This window comes from Peromyscus maniculatus, chromosome 22, assembly GCF_049852395.1.
Source record: "Peromyscus maniculatus bairdii isolate BWxNUB_F1_BW_parent chromosome 22, HU_Pman_BW_mat_3.1, whole genome shotgun sequence".
NCBI lineage: Eukaryota > Metazoa > Chordata > Mammalia > Rodentia > Cricetidae > Peromyscus > Peromyscus maniculatus.
This window is the reverse complement of record NC_134873.1, coordinates 36283181-36309737: the sequence shown is the minus strand read 5'-3', so window position 1 is coordinate 36309737 and position 26557 is coordinate 36283181. Positions and strand designations below refer to the sequence as shown.

Sequence of the window (26557 nt, the reverse complement as noted above, 5' to 3'; positions counted from 1 at the left end):
GCCTCTGGGTGTCTCAGTTTCCTGCATGGCCTGGTACTTCGGCACACACTCAGAAAGAAGGGCTCTGGTCCAGGTGCATCCTGGGAAATCTGCCCATCTGCTGGATTTGGGATTCCCTGACTATGAGACCAAGGTTCCATGACATTTAAACATTTTCTAGCCAAGGAATTGCGGATTTCTCATTAGTGATGTATATGCAACACAGCCTTCTCAGGAGCCTTGTGTGAAGGTCTGGCTTATTTGATCTTCTCTGGCATGAGCCGGAGGGCTGGGGTCAACCAGCCTCTTTCCTGATGTATGATGCTACAGTGTTTACATCCCATGGCCTGTAGGGATGAAGCCTGCTTGCAAGACACATTTGCAAATAGAACAACAGTCCAGGGATGTCTGTGGCTTTTCTTCAACTGACAATGAGTATATCAAAGTGTGCTGTGTTCTGCATGAAAATGATGGACACACACCTTCCTTGTTGGGTCAGACATTATCAAAGTGTGACCTGGATGAAAGCGCCGTGTTCACAGATTTAGATCTGACTTGAGAGGGCACAAGCGGTAAATTATTTCTAGGAGCAAAGAGAAAGCAATGCTAGTGGCAGTGGGAAATGAGATGGCAGCTGAAATGTCAACCTGTCCTGATAGACAGACGTCTGGTCAGAACACCATGGGGGGGCGGCCTGTAGCTGGGATCTCTGTGGCTTGTTTATCGCCACCGATAAGGAGTCCCTCCCACCCCACTGAGCTTTGAGCAGTGCTGGGGAACATCTTTGGTCTTGATGACCACTTAGGGTTGTACTCCAAGGTCCCTAGGAACAGCTAGACTTATTGTCAAGCTTCCAGGGAAGGTCTCCGCCGACTTGGGTGTGGCCCTTTAGAGGCGGAGGTCAGACATGTTTTTGAGACAAAGGGTTTCACCATGAAATCCTGGCTTGCTGGGAACTCCCTATGTAGAGTAGCCTGGATTAAATTTACGGGACTCTACCTGCTTCTGTCCCCCAAGTGCTGAGATCAAAGGCGTGCACCACCACAGCTAGCAAAAACAACTTTTTAAAACAAAGTAGTTTCAGGACATAACGTAATCATGGATAGAGCTGAGGAACTGCGTGGGGGAAGCTTCAGAGTCTGGGCATCAAGGTGGTTTTTTTTGGGAGATCAGCAGTGGGAAGAAGCTCAGGGTCTTGTCCCCTTCTTCCCACTGTGGGTGAAATGGGAAGATTATCCGAGAGAATGACATTTAAATGAAAAGGCTTTTCTGATTGTTTGAGAGATAAAATATTCTTCATTCAGGTCTTGTGTGTGTGTGTGTGTGTGTGTGTGTGTGTGTGTGTATACAAATATGTGTGCTTGTGTGTGGAGGCCAGAGGTCAACCTTCTGGCATTGATCCAGGTGATACCAACTTTGGATTTTGAGATAGGTTCTCTCATTGACCTAGTGCTAACCAATTAGTCTAGTCTGGCTAGCCAGGGAGCCCTGGGGATCCTCTTCACTCTATCTCCCCAGCACTGGGATTACAAGTGTGTGCTACTATGCTTGGCTTTTTATTTTTGGTTTTTTATTTTTGAGACAGGGTTTCTCTGTATAGCTTTGCACCTTTCTTGGAGCTCACTTGATAGTCCAGGCTGGCCTCGAACTCACAGAATTCCGCCTGGCTCTGCTTCCCGAGTGCTGGATTAAAGGCATGTGCCACCAATGCCCGGCTGCTTGGCTTTTTATATGGAGCTTGGTCATCGACTCCAGTAACTGTGTTTGCTGTGGCAAACACATTACTAACAGTCGTTACTCCAGCCCCAGGCACCATGTTCTAAAACGTTTTTATTGGTGCATTATATCTCATTCCTGCTGTAGTATGTAAAGTGCTGTTTCAGGGTCTTATGGTGAGTTGGGATCAATATGAACAGTTTTTCAATAAAATTAGAGACAGACAGACACAGGATGCTTGCAAGGGGAGGCCAGGTGGAAGTTGTGTGGTGGCCTTAGTGTCCTTCTTGCCTTCTTTTTAAAAGGGAGGGGCCATCTGGTAAGTGTCAGTGCAGTGGATGATGGTCTGGTTCACTCAGCCTTACCCTAATCCAGGTTCTGATGCCCAAAGAAGCTGTGGTCAGGCCCAGAGCCTGCGCTTGGCTTGTCCACTCAGCTATCATGGCTCGTGTCTTCATCAACGCACATCCCCCTCCGTCAAATAAGTGAGAGCCATGTGTGTAAACTCTAGGAGCTGTCCAGAAAACATCTAGAAAAGCTGGAAGGGGTGCTTATGGTTACCTCTCAGTGAGTGCCGCCAGTGCCACTGCTGTGTGGAGGCCTTCCTTCAGGTGCTCTGGGAGAGATTTCAGCCCCATGAAGAGAAGAGTCACGGTAGCTGCTTACTGTGATGCACACAGTGATGCACGCAGTAATAAAGAATCCTGTCCCCACCCTCGCCCATCTTTGGTGGGCCTCTGCACTGGTGGGTTTTGCTGTTGCCCCTCTGTGGGTGATCCTGTTGTCCTCTGCGGTCCAGCCCCTCAGCTTAGCCTTGGAAGGCTCATCTGGAGAGCCTTCGATGCCCTTCAGTCTGTGTGCCTTTCCTCAGAGCACTGCTCTGCTCTGGATGGCTGCATCCTGCTCACTCACTGCACAGCTTCAGCTCAAAAGCCGCTTCGCTGGGAGACGTCTGATCTGACGCATCCTGTGTCACTTTTGCTGAAGCTAGTACCTCGTTCTACCCTGTACCCTGTGTGGCTAATGAGAATCCTCGCGTCAATCTGACTTAAAATATTTCTCCTCCCGGATGGCTCACAGAACGCTCGCTTTGTTGCTGACGTTAGTTTGGCACGGCCGCCTGACACATCTTTGCTGTTCAGCCCTGATTTTCCCCGTGTGGTTCTCTGCAGGCTTTTTATTGTATTCCTGCTTTCATGCGCCCACCCCTACCCCCAGTGCCAGGAAGTGTATCTGGCAGCTCTTTATAGGCTCTCTCTTCCCCTCTCTGTCTCTCTGGAATTCTTGTGAGATGGGTTTGGGCATGTATGAATTGGTTTTTGTTTTTGTTTTTCTCTCTCCCATCTCAACTTGATAACTTCAAAACAAAACCATCACGGCTTCACTGTTGAGTGTCTCCCAGAGAAAAGAACTCCTGGTCCTAATGTTTTGTCTCATGGGGAAGGAGGGAGTGTTCATCCTGCCACTGCTTTCTAGCTGGGAGGGTGGATTTCAGGCAGAAGGTCCCCAGTGGGATCGCTGTCACACTCACTGCCATGCACAACCATATCTCCTGTCTCTTTTTCTTTTTCTTTTTCTGACAGGGTTTCACTGTGTAGCCCTGGATAGCCTGGAATTAGATTTATAAACCAGCATGTATAGAGCAAGAAGCAGAGGCATGTGGATCTCTGTAAGTTTGAGGCCAGGCTGGTGTATGACTCAGTGCAGCCTTTGGTGAGCTTCTGTCTTCTAGGGAGGGAAAAGCAGAATCAGATCTGTGGTGTAGGAAGGTCATTCGATCAGGACTAGGTTGAGGTTGAGGCTAGAGAGTGGGTCCCCCGGTTCCCTGTGACTCAGCTCCTCTCCACACACCGGTGTCCTCATCCTGTCAGATATCCTGACTGCTTATTTTCTCCTCTGTCTCCTGTCCCTGGCCACTGAACCCCGGAACATGGAGGGCACACTTTACTGGTCCCATGAAGCCCACATGGAGGGCCACCATGTGTGCTCCGTGGGTCATGCTGAGAGGATGAGGAAATGCTGGCGGACACCCCAGTCTGCTCTCCCCAGCATGTCGCCAGGCCACAGGGTGTTTCTCTGGGGGTCCCCTGGCAGTGACACCCCTCCTTACTTCTCCTTACTGTTAGAGCAATGTGGAGAGCCCTGTGGTGGGAAGACAGACCGGAAACCAGCCCAGCAGGGACAGTGCCTGGAGGGAAAGATCTGTTCCCTGAAAAATAAAGCAGTGTAGGGAAAGCTCATCCTGAGCTTAGACCCGGGCACCCAGCGCTCGCCCTGGCGATGCTGGTTGCAGTCTGGAGTGGGGTGGGCAGGGAGTAGGACCAGAGTAGCTGCACCATGTGCGAGAGCCTTTCTAATTCTTCTGTATGGATGCATAACACCATAGTCCTGTCCTAGCCAGACAGTGCCTAAACAGATGTAACTTCTTCCACAGGAGATGCAGGAGAAAAGGGAGACAAAGGAGCCCCTGGACGGCCAGGAAGAGTCGGTCCTACAGGAGAAAAAGGTACTCACGATGCTGGCCTCCATGGGGACAAGGAGGGTGGGAGGTGGAGGGGACAGAGCTCTCCTGAGACAGAGAGAGTTTAGGGAAGGAAGGCATGGTGCTGGCCATCAGGGCCCTGATGAAAAGCTGTGCCCTTGAAACACAGTGGTGACTTTCTGGGAGTGCCAAGGTTCAGGATCACGCGTAGGCTTTGTATAAGGAGAATGCTGTCATGAAGATAGCCTGACGGAGGAGCACAGCACAGTCCAAGGCACTGGAACAGTAGCTGCCCCACCTACCGAATGGAAGGGGTTGTATGGAAGCAGTTGTATGCTGCCTGATGTGGTGCTGGGAATGCAGCTCAGGTCCTCCGGAAGAGCAGTCTGTGCTCTTAACTACCGACTGGTTTCTGCTTTAATAAAACAATGCGATTCTGCCTGTGGGTGGTTGATGAGGCCAAACTGCACATTCAAAGGCGCTAGAGCCTGTGTGTAAAGGGACCAGAACACACGCACAGGGATGAGAACACAGATGGACAGGGATGAGAGTACCCATGTAGAGAACCAGGCTGTGGATATTGGGTGGCGACATCACAGCACAAAAGGGAGGATGTCCAAGGGGAGGGTCTGGAGGGCAGGGGTGGGGTGGGGTGCTCCAGTTCACATACATGTAATGGACTTTGAATATGCATGAGAACGAAGGTGGCCACACATGTGAGGAGCCACCGTAATCGCAGGTGCCTGGTGTGTGTGGCTACCATCTAGAGGATGACATCATCTTTACTATTTCATATTTTAAAATGTTTTATTATTGTCAAAAGATTACGTGTATGTGTGTGTGTGTGTGGCGGGGAGGGGGGGGGGCGGGGGTTTGTGGGTTTGTGCATGTGAGGGCAGTGTCTGTGCAGATCAGAAGGGGGTGTTGGGCTCCCTGGAGCTGGAGGCACCTGCTATGGCTACTGGGACCCCTTGAGGAGCAGAGCTCACTCGTTCTCTTAAAAGATTGACTTCTAGTATTTAATTATGTGTGTGTGTGTGTGTGTGTGTGTGTGTGTGTGTGTGTGTGTGTGTGTTGGTATGTGTACATGAATGTGAGTGCCCACAGAGGTCAGAGGCGCCAGAACACCCTGGAGCTGGGGTTACAGGAAGCTGTATGCTACCTGATGTTGTGCGTGAATACAACTCAGGTCCTCAGGGAGAGCAGTATGTGCTCTTAACCACTGAGCCAACACTCCAGCCTCAAAGTTTTGTTGCTTTTTAAAATTTTTTTTGAGACAAGGTCTCACTATGTAGTCCTGGCTGGCCTGGTTGCTATATAGACCAGGCTGGCTTTGAACTCACAGAGAGCTCTGCCTGCCTCTGCCTGCCTCTGCCTACTTTATATTTTTTAAAAATTGTTATTAATAGATATATAGAAAAGCATTTTCAAGCCAGTCATGGTGGTGTATGCTTTTAATCCCAGCACTCTGGATGAGAGGCGGATGGATCTCTACGTGTTACAGGCCATCCTAGTCTACATAGCTGGAGACCCTGCCTTAAAAAACAAAGCGAGCTGGTTATAGTGGCACATGCTGGTAGGATTTGCTGAAGGAGGCAGAGGCAGGAGGGTCATGAGTTTGAGGATAGGCTGGGCTACATATTTGCTGGGTGGTGGTGTCGCATACCTTTAATCCCTGTGCTCAGGAGCCAGAAGCAGGCAGATCTCTGAGTTCAAGGCCATTCTGGTTTACAGAGTGAGTTCTAGGACAGCTAGGACTACACAGAGAAACCCTATCTTGAAAAACAAAACAAAACCCAACTTGAACCAAACCAAAAAACTCAACAAACAGAAAGAAAAAGGAGAACATTTTCACCATTTATGCCCCATCTATGATAATATGTACTAGACAACACCACAGCTGATCTTGTGGCATTGGAAAGTTGTTTTCTGTTCAGAAAAAAAGAGAGACTAAATTAAAAAAATATGTGAAGACTGTCTTAAAATGTTTTCAAGTTTGTTCTCTAATTTCCCCATTGTTCACTTCAAGCCCTATGAGCTGCACTTGTATCAGAAGTGGGAGAGGCCAGGCCTGGAGGCACACACCTTAAGGCCAGCAGGTGGATCTCTGAGAGTTTGAGGACAGCCTGGTCTACATAGTGAGTTTCAGGCCTGTGGTGGTACTGTGTTCCCCAAAATATTGTGCACGCTAATAAACTTATCTGGGGTCAGAGAAGAGAACAGCCACAAAATTAAACATAGAGGATAGGCAGTGGTAGCACACGCCTTTTTTTTTTTTTTTTTTTTTTTTTTGGTTTTTTGAGACAGGGTTTCTCTGTGTAGCTTTGCGCCTTTCCTGGAGCTCACTTGGTAGCCCAGGCTGGCCTCGAACTCACAGAGATCCGCCTGGCTCTGCCTCCCGAGTGCTGGGATTAAAGGCGTGCGCCACCAACGCCCGGCAGCACACGCCTTTAATCCTAGCATTCCAGAGGCAGAAATCCTTCTGGATCTTTGTGAGTTCAAGGCCACATAGGATACGGCCAAGCATGGTGACTCACGCTTTTAATCCCAGAAAGTGAGCTTTTTTTTTTTCCCCATGTAGTTCAGGCTAGCCTTGAACATGCTGTGTACAGCAAAACTGGTCTTGAACTTTTTTTTTTTCTTTAAGATTTTTTTCTTTATTATGTTTACAATGTTCTGCCTGCATGTATCCCTGCACACCAGAAGAGGGCACCAGATCTCATTATAGATGGTTGTGAGCCACCATGTGATTGCTGGGAATTGAACTCAGGACCTCTGGAAGAGCAGTCAGTGCTCTTAACCTCTGAGCCATCTCACCAGCCCCCAGAAAGTGAGCTTTTAATCCCAGGAAGTGATGGCAGATAGCAGAAAGGTATATAAGGCATGAAAACCAGGAACTAGAGCTGGGTTAAGCTTTTTGGCTTTTGAGCAGCAGTTCAGCTGAGATTCATTCTGGATGAGGACTCAGAGGCTTCCAGTCTGAGGAAACAGGATCAGCTGAGGAACTGGCAAGGTGAGGTTAACTGTGGCTTGTTCTGCTTCTCTGATCTTCCAGCATTCACTCCAATAACTGGCCCCAGGTTTGATTTTATTAATAAGACCTTTTAAGATTCATGCTACACAGGCCAACCAGGGCTATGCAGTGAGACCCCAACTTAAAAAAAATGTAGGCTTCCCAGGAATCTGATTCAGGTCCAGGAGTGTGGTCGGGTGGGGGTGGCTCACAGTCACAGGTCCCATGAGTTCTGGACACAGGCTAGCACATGCAGCTGTAGCAGGGTGGGTGGGGTGCCTGGTGAGCTATCGGAGCACAGTAGAGATATCCTAGGCTACAGCTATTCGTCCTCTTGGAGAACATAACTCCAGGCCCTGTAGACTCTGGCCTCATGTCATCTCTGGAAGGAGACTGGGTACCTGCAACAGTGCTAGATTCCTTCTAGAAAGCTCTGTCCACTCATCCTTCACTTCCAACTGTTGTTGGGCTGTGGATGCAAAGCCCTGGTCCACAAGGTGGTGGACTTTCCCTGTCCTGTGTAGAGGCAGCGTTAACCGTTCTGTTCCTCAGAGTATTCTGGAGGCCGCCCAGAGCCCTCTGCAGCCTCTGGCTTTAGGTCTCCACTGCAAACACGGTAGCTGGGTTTCACCTTCAACTTTTGCCAGCATCCTTTTATATTCTCTGCAGCATTGGCTTCTGAGTGTTCTGGTAGCCTCACCAGGACCTTCTGTTCTTCTAGAACATTCTCCTATGATTCCTTTCTCTCTGTCACTTGTAATGTAGATGCTTTCCTCAGCTAACCTGAAACTGATTCTCACTATGTCCAAATCGGGCACTGTTCAGAAAGTCCAGGAGCTGATGGACCCGAGCCTCCTCTGCGTCATCCAGGCTCCGTTCTCCTCCTCACATCTCAAATAGACTCAGTTGCCAAGCAGCAAACCAGGCAGCAGGAACCAAGTACCAGGCCTTGCTGCCCCCACCTTCGGTCTGGCTCACGTCCAGGCCCACTCTGCGGTGTGAGCTGCCTTCCCCACCAGGCTGCCAGCCTTACATGTCTACTCAGGGCAGGTGCTGTGGGCAGGCCCTCCTGGGCCTCCGGCTCCATCTTTTGGGGATAGCTCAGATCTTCCCTATTGCCTCCTGGAGGCCAGAGCAATCTCTCTGGAGTGTGGGTGTGGTACTCTGGCTTTCCCATGGTTTGAGAATTCTTCTTGGGGATTAAGGTTCCTGGCATTGGGCTGGAGAGATGGCTTAGTGGTTGGGAGCAGGGGATGCTCTTCTGGTCAGACCCAGGTTCAATTCCCAGCACCCACACGACAGCTCACAACCTCACAACTGTCCCATTTCCAAGGGAAAAAAGACTACAGAGTTATTTCTCTCTAGTTCACTAAAAAAAAAAAAAAAAAAAAAGATCCCTGGCATTTTGCTCTTCTAGTACCTGAAAGTAGGGCCCGGGCATGTGCCTCTGCCCCATTGTCCCCTTGAAGAGGCCCACGTATAACCCCCAGCCCACGAGTGCCCTCCCTGCTTGGTGCCACCCTCACATTGGTTGGCACGTTAGTACTGAATTTTGCCTCTCTAAGGAATGTGACTCCCTCTCTTTCTTCCTCCACATCTATTGTTTTCCTGCTGTATCCAAAGTATAATAAATGTGGTCATGCATTCCTACGATCCAGTACTCAGAAGGCTGATGCAGAAGGGTGGTAAGTTTGAGGCCAGCCTGGGCTACATAGTGAGATATTTTTCCAAAAACAAAACGAAACAAACAAAACAATATAAAAACAAAACCTTCGAAAATAAAGCCAAAACAAAATATAATGCATGACATTTCAACCAAGGCAGCAAATTCTAGACAGAGATAATAATGATAGTAATGTGCCAGAAATGAAGGCATGGGGTGGTGGGGAAGCATTGACCAGAGTAGAACAGGTACAGGGAGGTTTAATGATGAAACACACCACAGGAGACAGATGCAGGGGCTGAATTCTGAGAGAGAGAGAGAGAGAGAGAGAGAGAGAGAGAGAGAGAGAGAGAGAGAGAGAGAGAGAGAGAGAGAGAGCCCCGAGAAGGAGTTCTTTATAAGGGTTAAGGGGAGCTACGTGGTCTGACGTCTGTCCAGGCATGGGTCCAAGCAGGCACCTCACTATCTTGTTAAGCAGTAAATTACAGCATGGGTCATCATTCCTAACTGGAGTCATGTGGGATGAGGTTCAGAGGCGATGTCTCAGGCCACTGGGGTTGGGTCCCAAGTGGTTGGAGTCTCATTGTTAGCGTGGGATTTTCCGATTCCCCGTTTTGAGGCATGGTCTCGTGTATCACAGGCTGGCCTTGAACTTACTCTGCAGCTGAGGATGGCTTTGAAATCATCCTCTTGATTCAGCCTCCTGAGTGCTGGGGTCCCAGGTGAGCACCCCCACACCAGGTGTATGGCTGCCTTTCCTGTTGTGGTAATAGGATACCTGGACAAAACCAAATCCAAGAAGGGTTTGACTCACAGTTTGAGATGAAAGTCTGTCGTCTCTCTCATTGGCAGAACTTGAAGCCACCTTTTAGGTAACCTACCACTCCATTAATAGCCTGATCTTATGTAAATAAAATCTACTGGAGACCCCAGGGGCCGCACCTGTGGCTTGTGAGGTGGGTGGCTGTTAGTGACTGGCATCTTCAAAGGATGCCGTGATGGGTGCTCAGTGCGTGCCACAGTTGAGAGCACCTCATAACCATTTCTTTTTATACTGGACACTCCTGCAGCAAGCGAGCAATGGGGACAGGTCTACACCGCCTTCAGTGTTCTGTCTCTGAGGCTCAGCCTGACGCTGGTGGTCTGAGACCTCTCCATCCATTGTTTGAAATAGATCTTGAGATGTAATATCTTTAAATATCTTTGAAGTCTCTGGGTGATCTCAGCCCTGGCTGAGCTCTGGGTCTGTGTACTCCACTCTCCTCCAGGTGAGTGAACTGCCCTTCCTGAGTCCAGGGAGGTCTGCCAGTAGAGACACCCAAGTTCTCATGCTGGGCTGCTGTCTCTATGGAGTGTGATGGCCCTTGGCAGGCTGTAAAGCACCACCACCACCCCATCCCACCCCACCCAGCCTCCACCACCACCCCATCCCACCCCACCCAGCCTCCACCACCACCCCACCCCACCCCACCCAGCCTCCGGAAGGCCCCGAGGTTGGCTTGTGTTAACAGGCCTAGGTGCTGCTGCAGTCTGTGTTTCCCAGGGCGGTGGGCTCCCCACCCTGGGTCTGGACAGCCCAGCCTCCACCAGATGTAACTGGTGTCCACCTGGGACTGCTCTGGAGGAGGCAGCTGACTTGCAGGGTAAGCAGCGGCCCTGCCAGGAAGAGAGACGTGTCTGCTGGTGAGTTGCCTTTACTGAAACAAAGCCAGGCAGCACGGAGCCCCGGAACTGCCTGCTGTCATCTGCTGTTTACTCAGACAAGAGCAGCATCTACATTTCTGGATTGTGTGCTGTGTGGCAGGCGCAGGGTGGCTCTGCTGATGTGACCCGATACGTGTGCGCTGTCCCAGATTTTCCCGTCTGGTCCCCAGACTTAAGCAGTGACGGGAGGGGGTGGCTGCCTTGTTCCCTGCGGTAGGAGCTGGGGCCCCTCCTGGCACAGGCAGCAGAGGGCAGCTGCGCCAGCACCGGGCTGTCATGAGCTGTAATGCGCACACCATCCTTCGTAAAAATCGCTAAGGAGGCTGAATTGCGCGTGCCCCCTTTGCCCCGTCTCCTCTTCAAAGGGCTCTGATATCTTCATTAAAATTAATACGAATCACGCACCTGCTGCCAGCTGCCCACCCTCTCCACTCCTCCTGCGTGTCTGGAGAACAAATGGGAACCGCCCCACTTCTCGTTAGAGTAATGGGCTGTAAGGGCAGCCGCAGCGGCGGCGGGTCACAATGGCTCCCAGCGTTTGGAGGGCCTCCTTCAAGCTTCTCCACTTAAAGGCACAGCCTCTCAACGCACAACTGAGCCCGTGTGCACATCCCAGAAAGCCCATTGTCCTGCTTTAGCCTTGTAACCACGCCGCCGGTCTCCCCATGGGGCTAAAACAAGCCTGTGACCAGAAAGGGAGCGTGAGCAGACAGTCTGGATGTCCCCGCGCCTTCCATCCTTTCTTCTTGCTATCGCAGCCGAACAATAGCATGTTCCTGTCAGCAGCTGCCAATCCTGTGCGCAGCTATTACCATAGAGGGCCAGAAAGCAAGGGGTCTCCCCTGGTGCTTTGAGTAAACTGGGTTCTCAACCATCTCTGTGCTAATTAACTTTACCACCCTGGGTTGGGTGAGGGTCAACTCTATGCTTATACACATGTGCTTGCACACATGTATAGCATGTATGCTCCCACACATGCATGCATATTGTGTACATGTATACGCTTATATGTAGATATGCATACACACAAAAATGCATGTAAATTACTGTTTGGATGCTTATGTATAAGTATGCACATCTAAAATATCATGTGTTTTTGTGTCCACATTGTGCACGTGTGTGTGTGTGTGTGTGTGTGTACACAAATACTCTGTGTATATGTGTTTGCATTCACATGAATATATGTGTCTGTATGGTATATGGTACACGTTATCTTTGTATGCACATATATCCATGTGAATGCATTCACATGTCTGTATTTTATATATGTGCACACATATTTGCAATGCATGTGTGAATATAGGTTTGTAATTATATATATATATATATATATATATATATATATATATATATACATACATAATCACGTGTATGTATTATGATTGTGAAGCACCTAGTTGTATTTGTACACTCACGTTTATGTGTGGTGCATATGCATACACCATGTATGCATATGTGGATATATGTGTTCTAGTTAGATTTGCTACCCTAGGAGTGATAAAACATTTTAACCAGCAGTAACTTAGAAAAGAGGGTTTATTTCAGCATCCATGTTACAGTCCATCATTGAGGAAGTCAGAGCAGGGACCTGGAGGCAGGGACCATGGAGGCATTCTGTATGCTGGCTTGTTCTCACACTCATTCACAGGCTCACGCTTAGCCGGCTTCTTCATAGCCCAGGAGTGGAGTAGGACAGCGTGCACATGTCCGTGTGTCTATAGCATATGCACGCTAGTGTGTGTGTGTGTGTGTGTGTGTATGTTCATGTGTATGTGCACATGTGTCTAATATGCATATGTGCTATGTGTGTGTATGTTTGTGATGCTCAGCTCCAGACCCTGGCAGATGTTCTATTTACAGCAGCTGCTCTCATTCTGCTGGGTCAGAGCAGGACTAGGGCAGCGCCAGAGCTGTTAACGGGAAGGCAATGGCTCCCTCTGGCTAGCCCAGCCTGTCCCCACAAAGGCCTTCTTGTGAGTGTGCCCAAGTCTTCTCACGCTTCAGGTGCTATGGACTGGTGCCTAGTGGTCAGGCTGAAGGTTTGGGGCAGAAGGGATGGGGTGATAGACAGGAGAGATAGAACTGTCTGTCTGCCACCCTGACTCCCACTGGCCAGTGGCCCTCACTCATAGCAGTCACAGAAGGACCCCAGGAGGCCGTTGCTTGCCTGAAAGACCATGAGCCTGCACAAGCCCCTCAGCCCTGGTCCGTGTAGCCCTCCAGCACTTCCTGAGCCAGTGGGCGTGGGGCACTCTGTGGGTACCGGTGCAGAGGCTGGGTCTCAGGTAAGGCCGCTGTCCTACAGCTGAGGCACTGGGTTTGGAGCCCTGATGTGGAGTCAGGTGACATTGGCCTTGGTGGCATCTAGTCACTTGGTACCTGTCTATGCTCTGTGCATGACGCCCTGGCTTCCTGATACAGTGACCTGGGGTTCTGGGGACATTTAGGACATTTGCAGGAGAGGAAAGAGAGGTTTAAAGATGATTAAAACTGTCCAAGGCTGGTGAATGTGAAGCAGAATGTGATGGCTCACATCTTTAATCCCAGCACTTGGGAGGCAGAGGCAGGTAAATCTCCGTGAATTCAAGGCCAGCCTGGTCTACGTGTTGAGTTCTAAGCCAGCCAGAACTCTTGTGAATGGAGACCTGGGATTTGGGGGTCTGGGTCTGTCTGAGTGTAGTTTGTGCTTGGAGCCACTGGACAGCTGTGTTTACTGTGTGGCCTGTGGAATTCATCTCCCTTCTGGGCCTTGCTTCTTTGTGGGTGCACAAGATGGCGGGGTCTGTCAGCTGAGCCACCAACCAGGACTTGATTTGTTTCTTTGAGCTCTGGGGGCTGGAAGTCCAAGATGCAGGTGGGACGGGGATGTTTTCTCCATGGCTTGCTGACAGCTGCCCTTTTCCTGTATCCTCACATGGCCTGTACTCTGCATACCTGGTATCTTCTCTTATAAGGCCACCAGTGCTGTTGGATCAGGGGCCAACATGTGACCTATGACCCCAGTGAGCATCCATGGCTCACTTGAGCACAGATGTTTTTTTTTTTTAGATGGACTGTTCAGCTCATCAAAAGATAGAAATGACAGGCTGGGGATGTGGCTCAGTCAGTAAAGTGCCTGCCATGCAAGTATGAAAACCTGAGTTCAATCCCCCAGAACCCATGTGAAAAAGTCAGGCACAGTGGCACATACCTGTCACCCCAGCACTGAGGAGGCAGAGCCAGCCTAGCCAAATTGGCAGGTTTCAGGTCAGTGAGAGACCTTGTTTTAATAAACAGCTGGCCTTTGGCCTTCGCATGCATGCACACAAATGAACACATATGTATTCACACCTCATGGCTGTGAGAACGATGTGATGTTGAGCTCAGTCGAGTCACATGAATGAATGTACTGTCCTGACTCAACATACCAGACGTGTCTGTGCTTGTCCCTTGATGATGGGGAAGGGAGCAGGCCTACCCCTCGCTCTTGCTGTCTTCAAGGACCAGGTGATGGTGGAACCTCAGGCAGATTGAAAGAAGCAGGGACCAAGCCAGTCCTGGCTGGCTTTGGTGCCCATCCATCACCTGGGACTGTGTTAAGGTGCAGGTGCACATCCACCTGGCCCCTGGGGCTGTCTGTGTGGCTTGTCACCATTCCAGGCTCTCGAGTGCCTCCTCCGGTGATGATGAATGACTGTTGCTGGGGACACGTGTGTCCCACCTGCTATGTGCCAGGTGCAATTCTGGGTGGTGTGCCTGTTTCTCCAGCATCCAACGAGGGGCACACTGCCAACCCTGTTTCATAGGTGCAGACCCAGCACTGGGGCCACTGAGCCAAGCTCTGAGCCCGTTTTGCCGACAAGGATGCCAGGCTGCTCTGTTTGAGGTGGCACAGAGCCACACCGAGCAAGGCCATCAGGCAGTGGGAAGGGGTGAAGACAGACAGCTTGATTATGGGGATTTTCTTTCAAAAGCCTTTACTACAGGATTTCAGCTTCTTGTTATTTTAAAAATGTATTATTCCCTGTGTATGAGTATTTTGCCTGCATACATATTTATATTCAATGTTCTGCCTGTGTGCCTGGTTCCAGAAGAAGGCATCAGATTACTTGGAATGGGAGTTGTAGATGGTTGTGAGCTGCCATGTGGGTGCTGGGGACTGAACCCCAGTCCTCTGAAAGAGCAACCATTGCTCTTAACCACTGAGTCATCTCTTCAGCTCCTTATCTTATATATTTTTTGGGATAGGGTATTTTTCTAGCTCATTCTATAGCTCTGGCTGGCTTGAAACTACATAGACCAGGCTGGCCTTGAATTCACAGGAATTTACCTGCCTCTGTCTCTCGAGTGCTGGGATTATAATATGAGCCACCACATCCAGCTTATATTTTTACTTTTTTGAGTTAGGGTCTCATGTAGCGCAGGCTGGCCCTGAAATTACTATATAGTTGAGGATGACCTTTAAACTTCTGGTCTTCTTACATGTATCTCCTGAGTGCTAGGATTACAAACATGTACTGCCATGCCCAGTTGCATGCTGGGAATTGAATTTGGAACTCAGTGCATGCTAGCAAGCACTCTCCCAACTAAGCTGTACCCCAGGCTCAGATTCCAGGTCTACAGAGGTGAAAACAGAGGCTCAGAGAATGTGGTGGTTTGAATAGGTGTGGTCCCCATGGACTCTGTGTTGAGTGCTTGGCCCATAGGGAGTGACACTATTAGGAGGTGTGGCCTTGTTGGAGGAAGTGTGTCACTGTGGAGGTGAGTTTTGAAGTGATATATGCTCAAGCTAGGTCTGGTACAGAGTCTTCTCTTCTGCTGCCTGAGGATCCAGATGTAGAACTCTCAGCTCCTTCTCCAGCACCATGTCTGCCTGCATGCTGCCATGCTTCCTACCATGATGATAATGGACTAAACCTCTGAACTGTAAGCCAGCCTCAATGAAGTGTTTTCCTTTGTAAGAGTGGCCGTAGTCATGGTGTCTCTTCACAGCAATAAAAACCCTGAGAAAGAGAGATTAATAAACACACCCAGGGTTGCTGACTAACCCAGGCTACTCAGCTCCATAAGGGTAGAGAGGATGCACAGACTCAGAGCTGTCTCAGTCCTTGTGGGGCTCCTTCTCCTGTCTCCCCAGATCTTGGCACATCTTAAACCAATGGCATCAATATTCTGTGGGAACTTGATAGCACTGTCCAGCACTCAGGGACCCAAGAGGCCCCCCCAAAGGCCGCAAGCTGCTGCCTACGCAGGCCAGCTGGCAGTGTTTGCTTTCTGGAGCTCGAGGCTCAGATTTTGCCTCCCCTGTGTCCTTCACATCCTCTGCGCCGAGTTGCTGCTGTCTCCACCGTGTCTTGTTTTCCACACTTGCTCTTGGTTCCCGGGTACCCCGATGGCAGGGCTTGGCACCCATGCTTCTCCAAGGACAGGAGCGGAGTGTGGTGCCAGCTGGTACCACGAGCCAAGTGTCAGCAACAGCTTTGAATTCCTGTTCCTGTTGGGCTCTAAGAGTTAGGGATGGGTCGGAGCCAAGTGTTCTCAGATCAGCCTCAGGTGGTGGCTGATTTATGACAGCCGGACTCCCACTTGCAGGCCCTCAGCCCAGTGGACTGAATTGAACAATGGAGTGCTAATTGATTGTTCTGGTTGAGGTGGGAATTTCTTTCTCAGGAAAGAAAAAAAAAAAAAAAAAAAAAAAAAAAAAAAAAAAAAAAACACCCTGAGGCATTTGTGTTGCAAATGTGTTTCCTCCAGCGACTTTTGAGCCTGTCTGCCTGGCACCTCAGGGACCTGATCTTCTACCTGATGTGGCCAGAAGGCTGAGAAGGCAGAGCTGTGGGGTGACTTTTCCTCGACAATAGCCTCGAACCAGTTAGACATTTCTCAAAGGGAAGCAGCCCCACAGTGGACAGAGACCTCTGGGTCCCTTCCTGTCCTTTCCTCCACACCACACAGCAGACGACACACACACTCAGGACCCTCATTCCCACCTGCTGTGTGGTAACAGGCAACTGATCTCAAGGTTTGGGGCATTTAGTGGGAACTGGCCTTTTCAGGGTAAGATCTGTGGTTTTTATTTTCTAGGACCCAGCTACCCAGCCTCTGTCCATATGGGAATGTGGTAAGCCTGGGTATCGGGATGACCCATCTGTCCGTTCTTGAGCAGTGCAGGGGGGTGGGTGTACCCAGCTGTCAGATGGACAAGCTGAACCTTATGTCCTCCAAACACGTGACATGAACTTGGGCTGGGCAGGCATGCTCACTGGCTGGCGTGGGGGAACAGTGGGCTTGGACTCCTGTATGTGGGGAACTGTTGAGCTCCCATCTCCACTGTGGGGCTTCAGTGGGTTGTTTTGACTTGTCCAATCTGCAGCATCCAGGCTGCGTGCAGCCAAAGACAGCTTCGATTACAGCTCAACACGAAATTACAAACTTACTTGATCCGTGAGATATTTTTGTGATTTCTTTAAAAACTCAGTTGCATGGCCTAGCATGAACTATGCAGATGTCAAGGGGAATGTTTTGATTTCAAAAGGTTGGAGAGGATTGCCACTGCCTGGCCTGGTCTCAGCCCCTCTCCCTCGGAACACTCCCCCCCCCCCCCTTCTGGCTCCCTTGAATCCCTCTGGATTCTTTCTTTATCCATGTCAAGCCTACTCTGTCCCCATCTTACATCACGGCCTTTCTTCCTGTTTGTCTCTGGGGTGTTGGAGCCCAGTACCCTCTCTGACTTAGGATGGCCCACTCTGCACACAGGCGTCCAGGCCACAAGCCTCGACCTCACCTTGCATCCCGTCGCTGAGTTGTTGTTAACTCGAGGCTTCTTTTCGTTCTCTGAGCTGCCGTCTGGCTAAGCCACCCACTGGCCTCTGTGCCTGCCTTGCCCACTTCTCAAGTGTGGCCGGGTTTCCCAAGCAGGAATCTGACCTCCCCGTCGTCTCCTCTTCCTGACTCTGCAGTGGCTCCCACTGCTTTGGGGATGCACTGTGCCCTCTCAAATGCCCTCCCTCCCCCGTCCCCAGCCTCCACATGGGTCAGGGCCCCTTCCGTGGACCACTCAGTGCCTCCTTCCTCTCTCCTACAGTTGCTCTGGGTTTCCATTGCCAGACTGCCCCCTGTGTCCTCAGCTCGCACTCTGTACCCGGCTGGACCACGGACTTGCTTTGCCCTTTCACCCGCACAGACTTCACCCATCTCCGTCTCCCCCACAGCAGGACAGAAGAACAGCTTTCAAGTCAGTGGGTCGTGGCACTTGACCTGGTTCTGTGGGGCTTTCAGGGTCCAACCTGGTCAAGTCACTTAATCCTAGAACTCCCTGTGTGCAGCTGACCAGTTTTAGAGGCCATACAGGGGACCATGCCTGTATGAACGCACTGCGTGAGCAAGCACTTTGTGCTCATGCTCTTTCCATGGACGGTGTGTGTTCAGCCAGGGCTCTGTCCTTTGGGCTCCATCTGCTTTGCGTTGAGAGAGCATTCCATCCACTCCCGCACTGGGAGACCCTTTGGAAAGTGCCACGCTGTGAGGTGTTTCATCAGTACATGGGGTGGGTAGAGTCCTCCCTCCCGCCTGTCTTGAGAGCTGCCTACATCAAGCTTCTGTTTATCCTCTGTAACCCTAGGGGCAATAGAAGAACAAAAGGTCATGGCATCATGACCACACATGAGCCTGCCCATGGTGAACTTGGTGCCCAGGGCTTCTCTGTATGTTTGCTTGCTATTTGTGCTTTGGTCTCTCATCAGTGGGGATCCCAAAAGATTACCTGGGAAGGACATGGCATTGAGAAATGTCCTCTGCTTTGACTTGTTATGGATCTGGGAGAGGACAGCTAGTCACAGCTTTATTCCAGTGCTCAGTGTTCTCTGGGGCAAGCAAGGCCACCCACTGCTCCCTCTTACAATGCATGAGAGAGAGCAGAGGGCTGGCGGCCTTATGCAACTAGACCGAATGCTTGCTGATGGGAGACACAGCAGGCACTGTGCTACAGACCTGCCGTAAGGCATGCCAGAGCTTTCTGGGCTCCTCTCCCCAGCCCTCTGTCTCCTGCAGAGCCACCTTCAAATGCAACCAGAAGGGTTGCCCAGGGCTTTGCTGTTCCCAAGAGCGTCTAGCTGTGTCTGTATTCCAGGGTGATGCTTTTGGTTTGGGTGTGAGAAGAAGCTTGGGAGACACGGTTGAGCTAAGATACAGGTCAGGGACCTGGCCTCCCTGACCCAGGCTCAGAGGAGAGCCAGCTTTGGCTGTGTGACTCAGGAGTGCTGGCCTGTTCTCCTCCCTTCTGCCATCTGTGTGACTCAGATCCTTCGTTAGAAACAACACCAGTGGGCTACCTGTGATGAATCATCCTGTGACAGTCATGTATGTGCCCTTGAAGAGCTGTTCTTTATGCAGTCTCTTCCGGTGTGCATGTGTGCACATGTGTGATGGTGAGGAGGGGGTGTGTCAGATCACCTGTGCATGTGTGATGGTGAGGAGGGGTATGTCAGATCACCTGTGCATGTGTGATGGTGAGGAAGGGGTGTGTCAGATCACCTGTGTATTATGTGATGGTGAGGAGGGGTGTGTCAGATCACCTGTGTATTATGTGATGGTGAGGAGGGTGTGTCAGATCACCTGTGTATTATGTGATGGTGAGGAGGGGGTGTGTCAGATCACCTGTGTATTATGTGATGGTGAGGAGGGGGTGTGTCAGATCACCTGTGCATGTGTGATGGTGAGGAGGGGTGTGTCAGATCACCTGTGCATGTGTGATGGTGAGGAGGGGTGTGTCAGATGACCTGTGCATGTGTGATGGTGAGGAGGGGTGTGTCAGATCACCTGTGCATGTGTGATGGAGAGGAAGGGGTGTGTCAGATCACCTGTGTATTATGTGATGGTGAGGAGGGGTGTGTCAGATCACCTGTGTATTATGTGATAGTGAGGAGGGGTGTGTCAGATCACCTGTGCATGTGTGATGATGAGGAGGGGTGTGTCAGATGACCTGTGCATGTGTGATAGTGAGGAGGGGTGTGTCAGATCACCTGTGCATGTGTGATGGTAAGGAGGGTGTGTCAGATCTCCTGTGCATGTGTGATGGTGAGGAGGGGTGTGTCAGATGACCTGTGCATGTGTGATGGTGAGGAGGGTGTGTCAGATCACCTGTGCATGTGTGATGGTGAGGAGGGTGTGTCAGATCACCTGTGTATTATGTGATGGTGAGGAGGGGTGTGTCAGATCACCTGTGCATGTGTGATGGTGAGGAGGGTGTGTCAGATCACCTGTGCATGTGTGATGGTGAGGAGGGTGTGTCAGATCACCTGTGCATGTGTGATGGTGAGGAGGGGTGTGTCAGATCACCTGTGTATTATGTGATAGTGAGGAGGGGTGTGTCAGATCACCTGTGCATGTGTGATGATGAGGAGGGGTGTGTCAGATGACCTGTGCATGTGTGATAGTGAGGAGGGGTGTGTCAGATCACCTGTGCATGTGTGATGGTAAGGAGGGTGTGTCAGATCTCCTGTGCATGTGTGATGGTGAGGAGGGGTGTGTCAGATGACCTGTGCATGTGTGATGGTGAGGAGGGTGTGTCAGATCACCTGTGCATGTGTGATGGTGAGGAGGGGTGTGTCAGATGACCTGTGCATGTGTGATAGTGAGGAGGGGTGTGTCAGATCACCTGTGCATGTGTGATGGTAAGGAGGGTGTGTCAGATCTCCTGTGCATGTGTGATGGTGAGGAGGGGTGTGTCAGATGACCTGTGCATGTGTGATGGTGAGGAGGGTGTGTCAGATCACCTGTGCATGTGTGATGGTGAGGAGGGGTGTGTCAGATCACCTGTGCATGTGTGATGGTGAGGAGGGGTGTGTCAGATCACCTGTGCATGTGTGATGGTGAGGAGGGTATGACAGATGACCTGTGCATGTGTGATGGTGAGGAGGGGTGTGACAGATCACCTGTGCATGTGTGATGGTGAGGAGGGTGTGTCAGATGACCTGTGCATGTGTGATGGTGAGGAGGGGTGTGTCAGATGACCTGTGCATGTGTGATGGTGAGGAGGGTGTGTCAGATGACCTGTGCATGTGTGATGGTGAGGAGGGTATGACAGATGACCTGTGCATGTGTGATGGTGAGGAGGGGTGTGACAGATCACCTGTGCATCAATCAATTTTGGCCTTATTGTTTTCTACAGGAGACATGGGGGACAAAGGACAGAAAGGCACTGTGGGCCGCCATGGAAAAATTGGTCCCATTGGCGCGAAAGGTATTGGTGACACACTTCTTGCCCTACATTCCTCGATAGGCTCGGAACAGCTGCTGCCTGGGCCACTTTGCCTGGATCTCCTGTTTTCATGTGCCACTCTGATAAACTCTGCTGCGGGATTCTCGCTATGGCGATACCAAAGGAGATGCATCTCTGTGAGCATCAGGGTGGGTGGAGTCACGCCAGCCTGCAGCGCTTAACGAGCATTTAACCTCCTGGATGCAGGATCCAGAGCGCGTGCTTGAGCCAGAGCCCGGATCCTCAGCACACCTTCTTTATTAACAAGCATGATGAAATGATGAGGGACCCGCGTGGTCAGGATGGGTTGTGTCATGAATTACTGTGTCTTCACCCCCACCTCCAGCTTCATCTTCCATCAGACGTGTTCTGAGCACCCGGACCTGGCCGGGGGGAGGACACAGGGGTCATGTAGCTCTCTGCGTGATCTCACTGAAGTCTCCTGTGCTCCTGTGTGGGTTGGCCATGGGGGAGACTGAGCCTGGGTGGCCAGTGGCTGGCCAAGAGCTGTACTGGATATCAGAGGCAAGGGGGGGAATTTGGCCATGGTCTCCCCAGCTGTCTCCTGGGTTCTTACACTGGAGCAGGTTGACTTGACCCGGAGATGTCCTGGTTCAAAGTCCGATCTGTGACTTGGTTTGGGTTTGCGGCAGCCCTGTGCTGTTCTTGCAGAGAGAGACCATTGACCAGGAGTGTTGGGGAGGTGGGCACTCTGCTCGGCTGTCTCTTCTCTGGGAAGAACCTGCTGTCAGACATCATCCTGATGGGCATGGGGTGCTGAGGGACGTTTAGGCTACAAAACCTTCACAGAACGGCGATGAAGCATCGATCTCATAAAAGCTGCCATTTCAACTGTGCCAGCTGCAGTTCAGTGGCGCCAACACATCCGCAATGTGATGCAACCATGCCCACTGTTTCCAAAAGCTTTTTATCCACCCTCAGAGACACAGCACCATTAAGGAGTAACTCCCTCCCCTTCCCAGCCCCTGACAACCCGGAGTCTGCTTTTTGCCTCTGTGAATTTGCCCATTCTTTAAATCATATAACAGGATTTGCCCTTTGTGGTGGTCTCTTTCCTTTAGTACAATGCTCTCAGAGTTCATCATGGAGCAGGTGTCAAAAGTCCCCCTTTTTAAGGACAAATGACACCTATTACACAGATAAACCATGCTTTGTTTATCTAAGTATTGTGAAAATTCCTTCCCTGAGGAAACATAAATGGTGTCTACCTCTTCCTCCTGAGGTCCCAACAACAAACCAAAGTACTATTCCACCAAAGTTCAACCTAGAGAACAACTGGATTTATTGGCTTACATACAGAACACGGATGAGGGATTACTTGCATAATTGTGGGGGACCCCACAGCAGTGATATCGGAAAGTCACATTGTTGGCATCTCCCTTTCTATGGGAAGTTAACCTTCCCTAGCATACATGCTCTGGTACTCAGAGACTCCAAGACTCCAAGGTCACATGCCATCAGGGCAGAACTTCGTGTAAACGGCTGGCAGGACTGGCTGGAATCTCAGGTAAAAGGGTTCAGTGACCCTCCACATTCCCCTTTTCTCTGATGAGACATCGACAGTCGTGATCTGATGGCATCTTGCAAGTAGGCACAACTGTCATGATGAAAAGTGTGGCTGCTCTGCTCTGAGGACTGAGTTATCCGCTACAATCTCTCAGTCTGTGGGCACTCAGGCCATCTGTCCCCACTGGCTGCTGTGGCCAACGCTGTAATGAGCGAGGGGAAGACAGAAGGAATGCATATTCTTTTCTACACAGCATGTGTGCTGGGCAGCTTTCCAAGTCTCATGTGGAGACCAGGACCACCCTTATTTGGCTTTGATTATTCGATTGGCTTTGTCTCCAAGGCTGTCCTCTTGGGTCCTGGCCAGGCTGAGATTCTGGAGGTCTTCAAACACCTGACAGAACACAGGGGAATGAGTTGGGCAGGGGCTGCTTAAATGCTTCCCTCCTTATGTGAACAGACTGTGAATCTGCAGATGTGGAACTCACAGTCCTTCACGGAGATGGCTCTGTCCTCTGAGCAAGAGGCACGATACAGTGGGGCTTCTAAGATGACTGATGTAGACACACACACACACACACACACACACACACACACACACACCCCATGGCTTGATCTCACAGAGGCTGTCATTGTGTTCTCTCTCTCTCTCTCTCTGTATATATATGTATATAAATAGTGTATATGTGTGTGTATGTGCGCGCGTGCGCGTGTGCGTGTGCGTGTGTGTGTGTGTGTGTGTGTGTGTGTGTGTGTGTGTGTGTGTTGAGATTGAAGGCAAGGGGTTAGGAGGCTGGGCAGGGTCCTGGTGTCTGGGCCCTTCTGTGACACTATACTACCTGGAACAGACTCAGAGGAACTAGGGTTACAGCTTGGGATTATTTTGCTGTCTACACTTCCTGGATCGGGCTTTCCCTAAACTCACCCCATCTCCCATTTTATGTTCACCCGGATGTTCCTGTTGAGCTGCTCTACTGTCATCTGCTCTGGGTGTTAGGTAATCTACACAATGTCGCCTGTAAAACATTCCCTGAAGGGCACTGTACTCCCCAGAGCTGACTTCAAGTATGCCATTGGATGCTCCCCCAAAGCCCACGGAACGCAAATGGCCGTGTTTGTAAGCAGCCTGAAGAGCTGAACAGCCTGTAGAGCTCGGTGATGGGGAGCGATGGGGATTGAACCCAGGGTCTCATACATGCTACCACCGAACGACTTCCCAGCTTCAATAAATAAGATGTTTAACTTGACACATTTGAATTCCAGCGACATCTCCCCTCTGAATGGTAACTTTAATTTTTCTTTTCATCACCCAGGTGAAAAAGGAGACTCTGGTGACATTGGACCCCCTGGTCCCAGTGGAGAACCTGGTATGACAAATAATAAACCATGGGGCTGGAGTGATGGTCCAGAGGTTAAGAACACTGGCTGCTCTTCCAGAAGACCTGGGTTCAATTCCCAGCATCCACATAGGAACCACATAGCAGATCACAATTTGTAACTACAGTTCTAAGAGATCCGATGCCCTCTTCTGGCCTCTGGGGTCACTGTAGACACACACATGGTGCACAGACATACATGTAGGCAAAACACCCATATACATTAAATTAAACAATTATAAGGCCGGGCAGTGGTGGCGCACGCCTTTAATCCCAGCACTCGGGAGGCAGAGCCAGGCAGATCTCTGTGAGTTCGAGGCCAGCCTGGGCTACCAAGTGAGTTCCAGGAAAGGCGCAAAGCTACACAGAGAAACCCTGTCTCCAAAAACCAATATGTATATATATATATATATATATATATATATATATATATATATATATATATGAAGTTTGAAAGAAAAAAAGAGCTACATGTGGCTGCATGGAGCCCTGGGCTCCAAAACTGGGAATGGTGGTGCGTGCCTATAATCCTCTCATCAGCCATTAGGTAAAGGCAGGGGGATCTGAAGTTCAAGGTCATCTTTGGCTACAGAGCTGTGCTACATGGGATCCCATCTCACAACAGACAAACAGTTGCCCATGCTACCCTTGTGTACAACCCTAGTGAAACTCATTGGGGCACACAAGTGCACACACACACACACATATACACACACACCACACAGAAACACACACACACACACACACACACACACACACACACACACACACACACCACGGACATGGTGTTGGAAGGAGGAAGGGGTCCAGTTGGAAGGGGCAGGAGGGGGCAAGCGAAGGTAACAGGATGAGTATGATCAAGATACATTGTGGACACGTACGGGAAGGTCACAGTGAAGCCCATTATTGTGCATAATCAATACGCACGCATGAAAACATTTAAGAATCACAAACTGGAACCGCAGTGGGCAGGGAGCTCGAGTAGCTGAAAGCTTCTTGTGAGGCTGGTCCCGCTATGGGGTATTCCTGTCTCTGGTTCCTCTACCGTTTTAATCTTCTCCGTGTTGCGGTCTGTGTGCAAGGCATCGCTTTGTCTGTGTAGAAGGCTCAGCTACACCTGCCCTAGAGGTCAGGCTGCTCGTTTCCTGATCCTTTTCTCTGCGGCATACGCATTTGGGGTGTGCGCGCGCGCGTGCGCACACACCCTTCTTTTCCAAAACCAGTCCCCTGTGTAAGAGGCTGCCTCTTGCAGGCATCCCGTGTGAGTGCAGCCAGCTGAGGAAGGCTATCGGGGAGATGGACAACCAGGTCACTCAACTGACGACTGAGCTGAAGTTCATAAAAAATGGTACGTCGGGCTGAGGCCTTCCCCTCCCCTCTTCCTCCCTGCCCCCTTCACCCCGAAGCTGGACAGCGTGGGCTCCCATTTGCTGCTCAGCGCCCACCGCTGCCGTGCCCGTGGCCGTGGTGTGGTGGCGTGCGCTGAGTTTGTTTATAGAAATGCAAGGGCTGGCTTTTCAGCGCTGCCCTCCCCTGCAGCTGTTGCCGGTGTGCGTGAGACCGAGAGCAAGATCTACCTGCTGGTGAAGGAGGAGAAGCGGTACGCAGACGCCCAGCTGTCCTGCCAAGGCCGGGGAGGCACACTGAGCATGCCCAAGGACGAGGCAGCCAATGGCCTGATGGCTTCGTACCTGGCACAGGCCGGCCTGGCCCGTGTCTTCATAGGCATCAATGACCTGGAGAGAGAGGGCACCTTCGTGTACTCGGACCGCTCCCCCATGCAGACTTTCAACAAGTGGCGTAGCGGAGAACCCAATAACGCCTATGATGAGGAGGACTGTGTAGAGATGGTGGCCTCAGGGGGCTGGAACGATGTGGCCTGTCACATCACCATGTACTTCATGTGCGAGTTTGACAAGGAAAACTTGTAAGTGGCTGGCAGGCTGCAGCTCAGGGGAGACAGCCCTCCGAACCCCATCTTCTATAGACACTCAGCCTTCCAGACACCAGTGGCCACAAGCTACCCCTGGGCTTCAGTCACCATGTCTGCCAGTTCCTTTCCGTAAGGAAGTTCTGAGCCTCATTGACAGAAGGGCTGTTTGAACTACAGGAGGGGGAACCCCTGTTTCCCAGTGCTGTTTTGAATGGGCGAAGTTTTACCACCCTTGTCCAGCCGAGACGCTCATTATGGAGTCACCACTCAGAAGGATGCGGTGAAGCTCTGGTCTTGGTCCAGCCACAAAGCGCTGTGAATGTGGTGGCAGTCATGTGCAAACAGTGGCCATGGGGGCAGGAGTTGCCACCCACCTTTTAAACTACACAAAGAGCACCATTCTGTGGTGACCAGTGTTTCTATAAGTTACTCTAACACATAGGTTCCTTTCACTATTATCCACGTCGGAACACAGCTGCTCTGCTTCAAACCCATACTCCAGGAACACAAATAAATCCTCTGAATTTCGCTATGGGATGCGTGGTGCTCTCTGTTCTAGTTTCTTCAGTAGCTGTGTTATCTATCGCTATGGATTAAGCAAATCACCCCGGAATATGGTGACCTAGAGTATTTATTAGCATGAGGGGGCTGAAGGTCAGAGGGATTCAGGTGAGGCTCGACAAGTCCGTCCCAGTGAGAACCTGGTTACTCACCATGGTTCCACGCCTCTGAGGCCATACGGAATACAGAGCCTTGGTTTTTCACTGCCTGGCGGGGTGCAGACGTTACCACAGTTCTTGCTAATGGAAGGTCCCTCTAAGGTACAGATCAAATGTGGCTGTAGCTTCATCAGAGAAGTCGGGGAGAGGCCTGAGGGAGCCCCAGAGACCAAAGCCACACCCTTCCTAACCCGGCCTTGGGGCTGTG

The 26557-nt window shown here is 50.8% G+C and overlaps 1 protein-coding gene across 4 annotated transcripts in view; it reads left to right on the top strand.

Annotated features, from left to right (window-relative positions):
* Nucleotides 1-26162, top strand: part of Colec11 (collectin subfamily member 11) — a 34614-nt gene extending 8452 nt beyond the window's left edge. For 3 of the 4 annotated variants that reach the window (XM_042267111.2, XM_006989794.4, XM_042267110.2), the window contains exons 3-7: nucleotides 4130-4201; nucleotides 20705-20776; nucleotides 23635-23688; nucleotides 24950-25045; nucleotides 25219-26162. In XM_042267111.2, the coding sequence (XP_042123045.1) occupies nucleotides 4130-4201; nucleotides 20705-20776; nucleotides 23635-23688; nucleotides 24950-25045; nucleotides 25219-25628 (704 nt within the window). In that variant the 3' untranslated portion in view covers nucleotides 25629-26162. The remainder of the gene's footprint in view (nucleotides 1-4129; nucleotides 4202-20704; nucleotides 20777-23634; nucleotides 23689-24949; nucleotides 25046-25218) is intronic. The other variant, XM_006989795.4, reaches the window with a different exon arrangement.
* The last annotated feature ends 395 nt before the right edge of the window (nucleotides 26163-26557 follow it).